The following is a 5891-nucleotide window of genomic DNA, read 5'->3' on the forward strand; positions in this document are numbered from 1 at the left end:
TCCTCTGTGTTTGTGTCCTTCCCTATTTCTGATAGTCTATGTATTCCCTATGCTAAAGTTCTCAAGTTGGTCCCAATTCCCTCATTGATGGTCCTAATAGTTTGTGGTTTAAATTCAAGGTCTGTGATCCACCTTGAGTTTATTCTTGTGTATGGAGTGAGATAAGGTCTTGCTTCATTTTCCTGCAGGTAAATATCCATTTTTTCCAGCACCACTTGTTGAAGAGGGCATCTCCTTCCCATTGGATATTTTTTGGGCCCATATCAAAGATCAGTTGTCTGTATGCTGATGATTTTATTTTGGGTTTTCAGTTCTTTTCCATTGGTCTGAATATCTGTCATGTGGTTTTGACACCTGTGGCTGTATAATATGTGCTAAAGTTTGGTAAAGCAAGCCCTCCCACTGTGATCATCAAGTCATTGTTGATTTACAGCTAATCTGTAGGGCAGGGTAGAACTGTTCCTGTGAGTCTCCAAACCTGTAAATCTTTGCAGAAGTAGAAAGTCTCATCTTTCCTCTGTGGAGCTGGCTGGTGGTTTCGAACTGACGACCTTGCAGTTAGCAGCCCAGTGCTTAAGCTCTACACAGTGATAGTATCATTAATTTAGCCAGAAGTATACAGTTTAAAACACTGTTGAGAAAAGGAAATTACACAACTGTAGTCCATCTTTAAGCCATAATACATGAGCTGTTGGCTTGTACAGATTGAACTCTTAAGTGACTAGACACTATTTACCCAATGGGTTGGTGATAGGGCAGATAGCAGAGCCATGTCTACTAGATTAATACATGCCATAAAGAAGTAAGGAGGACATTAAAATTCTAAGTTTATGTTAGTCCTGGGACACCATTCATTGGGCACCTTCAAGGCAAGAGATTCAAACCAGTCTATTGTCCACCAGTTCTATGCCTTTGGGTTAGTAGTCAATCTGCTTCTCATACTGGGGAGTTTCAACCTTAAACCAATGGGTACCGCCGAGTTTGAGGGAAATCGCAGTTCACTTAGGGGGTTTCCACATCATGTCCTTCTTTTGTGGCCTATGAAGAGTGTTGTGAGCCTTAAAATAACGGAGTCTAAAGCCCCAGTAATCTATAGCTCACAGTCTGCCTCACGAAGAAGTAAATAGAAACCATGTCAAATGTGTCAAATTAGGAACCTAGTACCAGGTATATTCTCTGGTGGGGACATTTTTTTATTTAAGGCTTAAGGGTTGTCTTAGGTAGTAGTTGCAAGTATCCAACCTTCATGGCTTCAGAAAGGCTAGAGTCCATGTTGATTGGAAATTTTATTCTGCATTATCCTTGTTATTTTGTATTTTTTTAAAATCGGTTACTGGCATGTAATTCATATCATACAATTTAATAGTGCAATCATATTATGAAGTATTTTCCTATAATCACAATCAAATTTTACAGCATTTTCTTCTTTCTTGGGCTCATTGTTATTAGATCCATATTTACCCCCAACCTACCCTGCTATACCTGCAAGGAACCATTAGCCTAGTTACCGTCTCTAGTTTTACCCATCCTGGATTTCATATGCAGAAAAACATACCAAAAAAACCACAGCCCAAGCAAAATACAACCAACAACCATAATAAAGTAAGGCAGAGAAAAATCTCAATAGAAAAGAAAGAAAATATTAAAAGCTAGAACACATTTAAAATGGATCAGAAGGAAGATCAAATAATAAGGTGTTGAGTTTTATCCTAACTGCATCTGTAATAATCTGCAATAAAAAACACTATTATGTTACTTCATAATAACAGTAACAAGGCTGTTCACATCTGTGGCAGTTACTTAAACTGCCAACTTGCGAAGGGGTGGAGTCTAGCTTGTCAATCAGGTTGCAGCTTGATGACCTCATTTGGAGACACAACAGAGATAAAGAGCTCACTGGAGCCCAGACACTCTCTCTGCTTCGTCTTCCTGTTAACAAGCCACATGGAGCTATGCTGAAAGAGCCAGAGACCTGGAACTGGAGGAGCCACATGGAGACCCCTGCCAGTGCTGAGATCCTTCTACCACTACTGGATCCACAATACTTTCCACCTACTGGCCTGTGATCTTCCTGCATTCAGTGTCATTGCATGGCTGTGTGAGTCAAAAGAGAAATTTATGGGCTGGTATCGACATATGGGCCAAGACTGGACTTAAGGACTTGATCTGGACTGGGTTGGAATGTTTTCTTAATGTACAATTGCTCTTTGATATAAAGTTCTCTCTTATACACATATGAGTGTCTCTGGGTTTGTTTCTCTAGTCAACCTAGAGTAACACAACATCTCTGGGGATTCACTGAAGGCTTAGTTGATGTGTGGACCCTGCAAATGGATTTTGGGCTTCCACTGTCCCTCAAAGCCATCTGCAAATAGGGTGTTCACAATTTAAGTTATCTCGAGGTTATAGAACTGTTGATCGTTGGACATTGATTGGGCCCTCTTTCCTTGAGGGTGCCCATCAAGTCGTGTCCCAGTACTAACATATACTTACTGTTTTAATGGACTTCTTGCTTTATTAAGATATGTATTAATCTGGTGGGCATGATGAATAAATGTTATTGAAAAATTTTCCTTATCACCAAGCCCCATTGTTGGTTTAAATAATCCAGTCATTTAATAATTTAATCTGTACAAATCAACAATTTATTTATTGCAGTTTGTGGCCACCCTATATTTGTATAATTTCCTTTTCTCAATAGTGTTTCAAATTCTGTACCATTGGCTAAATTAAGGACAGTATGAATAGAATTACCTTATGCTGTAAGTGGTGTGTGTGTGTGTGTGTGTGATTTAAAATGTTCTATAATATAAAATGGTAATGATATCTCTAAAGTCAACCTGATGCATATATATAAACTATAGATACATGAATGGATTTGGGTCTCTCAATTATAACTCCAATCTAAGAACAATCAGTTCTTATGACATGGCCTTGCTCCATGTTTGCCCTCATGAAGAGATCACTGAAGATACAGGTGCTGTGGCAAAATATAGTGAAGAAACTAGATGATGCCTGCTTATCAGAAAGAATAGCATCTGGGGTCTTAAAGACATTTTCAAACAAGCAGTCATCAAAGTGAGGCATCAACTATATCCACATGGAAGAAACATACCAGCTGTGTGATCCAAGACTTGTAACTAATAAATTTTAAATACAAAGGAGGGAGTGGTATCAGCTTAAATTGTGAATGCCCAGTTATTATATTCCTATCAAATATATGTAGTTTCTGAAACTTTTCTCCCAGTGGGTAGCTTATTTTTCTCTCTGACTTTTTTTGTAAGGTAAGTTTTGATGACCAAAGATTTTACATTTTTATGAGTTTCTTAGGTCCATGAATGTTTTAATAAAAATATGTATAAAAATTGGTTTTGAATTGGACTTCATAAGAAACATGAATAAAAATATCTTTAAATGTCAGCAATTCTAGAGTTCTAGATTGCATTATGTTTAATAGTTAATTTTATTATTTTTCCCCTTTCAGGTGGATGCACGCAGTATTCCAGTATTAGCAAAATGGCAAAATTCCTATAGTATTAAAGTTGTACTTCAAGAGCTAAGACGACTAATGATGTCCAAAGAAAATATGAAACTTCCACAGCCACCAGAAGGACAAACATACAACAATTGATTTTAGTAGATCTCAAACTTGTCTTAAATCAACAACCTTCTATTCATGTTAATGTCTTGATTAAGTATCACAATGCAAAATACCCACACATTAAGTGAAAGAATTCCAGCTGGTAAACATGACCTGGACATTTGCAAAAATAGACCTAATATATGTACACCCATTATGTTTTCAAGCCACAAGAGGAAAAATGCAGCACTTCTACCTTATCAAAGTACTGTCACTTAAGCATAAACCTGGAGTACTGAAAACAATTCAGGTGTACAAGATGAAAGCTTGCTGGAGAAGTGTCAGGTTGCTGTGCAAGGATATACTCATGTTTGTGACAACCAGTCTCCAGGAGGAAACCATCAAGGGCATGCTTTATCCATCTTGCTTAATAAAAGAGCTGCAGTAAAAATTGTGTAAAGTAGTAGATACAATGAATATTGTTGCAAATTGTGTTAAATTTTTAAGCGGTGTGGGTGCTGACTACTATTAGTTTCAAAAATATGTTCAGGATTGTTTTGATACCTGTATTTATAAATTTTAAAAGTGGGGGGCGTTGATGAACTTCTGTTAAGTCGTTTCTGTGTATTACATGTAACACATGGTAAATATTTGTTTACAGTCTTAGTTTAAAACCATGCATTTAAGTTTAAGTGAAACCAACACAAAAAGAAAAAGGTGTATGGATAAGTGGTTTTGAGATGGAAGTCTTAAAAAATGTAAATAAAATGTGGAAAGTGTCTCAGAGATGGTGTCATTTTATTATATATGCATATACTATATAGTACGTTTCAAAGGTAGTAAAATCAAGAATTGTATCACTTTTCATCAATATACATTTTTCTATTTATATTCTTTTAAAAAAAATAATGTATTAGTGGATCATACAACTCTTATCACAATCCATACATACATCAATTGTGTAAAGCACATTTGTACATTCATTGCCCTCATCATTCTCAAAACATTTCCTCTCCTCTTAAGACCCTTGCGTCAGTCAGCTCCTCATTTTCCCCCCTCCCTGCTTGCTCCCCGCTCCCTCATGAACCTTTGACCTTATGAGTTGGAAAATTTCAGAAAATACATAATCTGTTTCTTGGGGAGGGTGGGATACTGGGAGTTATGTTTTGAATTGGACTTCATAAGAAACATGAATAAAAATATCTTTAAATCTCAGCAATTCTAGAATTCTAGATTGCAAATTATCCAGATACTTCATTTTTATAGAATCTTAATTTTTCTGTGATTCTTCAGGTTAATTGGTTGAACTAATATGAGACATCCTCCCTCACTTAAACTTTTTACACTGAGTAGAATTAATTTCATCCATCCTACTCAGCATCTGCTTTAGCAAATATGTAATTCTGAAGTTGAAAGTTCTTTTGCATTCTGTTTTTACCAAAGTAACTTGAGGGTTTATTTACAGAGCTACTCACTGTAAAGGATTGACTAAGTAGATGCCATTAAGCTCCTGCTTTCTTATGGAGCCACTGAAGCAATAGAAAGGCATTCGGTTTAAATCTCCTTGAATTTCTGCAAGCTTAGCCATTTGGGCCATGTTTCATGCTGAAAGGAAGCATGATAGTAACAATGTCAAATAGAGGCTCAAACTTTTTATTTAGTAAATAAAGGGAAGAAAGCCAGCCTTACATGTAAAAATATTTTAGCCACTTTTATTGCACAAGGACATATTTCTCAAACATTTCCTTGACATGTTCTTATCAAACTCATATAATGTTAAAGCTTTGGGCTACATTTCCTGGGTAATTATATATGAAAGCCTGTGACAATTTACCTAAATTTCAGCATTAGTATTTTATGTTATAAAAATATTTTTAAATGGCACATAGAGAACATACATGTACTAATTAGTTCATATATGTTTATTAAATTAATTTGAAATGAACTATTAGCTTGAAAATTTTTAATTGGTTGAAGATGTTACATTTATCTTGACAATATAAAAGTGATAACTGATGGTCAGAATCAGTCAACTAATTTTCTTTTCACTTTAAAATCTGTCATACCCTTTGAATACTGTCAAATTACTTCTCTTGGTAATTGACAATCTGGTTACATAGGTCTCTGTTCTTTTCTGCATAGCCACAATTGTAAAAGTGTTTTCCCCACAAAGCTATATTGTCTCAGTTGGTCCTGTTATATTTATTTCCCCTCTTGTTCAGAGAATTTTGGATTTCTGTAGAAATCTGCATGTTAGATAACCAATTTTCAAAATAGGATCTATTTTGCATGTCACAAATGTTTATGACAA

The 5891-nt window shown here is 35.7% G+C and overlaps 1 protein-coding gene across 1 annotated transcript in view; it reads left to right on the forward strand.

Annotated features, from left to right (window-relative positions):
* Window positions 1-4364, forward strand: part of UBE2V2 (ubiquitin conjugating enzyme E2 V2) — a 63419-nt gene extending 59055 nt beyond the window's left edge. The window contains exon 3 of the mRNA XM_045291749.1: window positions 3458-4364. Within this exon, the coding sequence (XP_045147684.1) occupies window positions 3458-3631 (174 nt within the window). The 3' untranslated portion in view covers window positions 3632-4364. The remainder of the gene's footprint in view (window positions 1-3457) is intronic.
* The last annotated feature ends 1527 nt before the right edge of the window (window positions 4365-5891 follow it).

The sequence above is a fragment of the Echinops telfairi genome, unplaced genomic scaffold, assembly GCF_000313985.2.
Source record: "Echinops telfairi isolate 266 unplaced genomic scaffold, ASM31398v2 ScPeMD7_1;HRSCAF=3_0, whole genome shotgun sequence".
Lineage (NCBI taxonomy): Eukaryota > Metazoa > Chordata > Mammalia > Afrosoricida > Tenrecidae > Echinops > Echinops telfairi.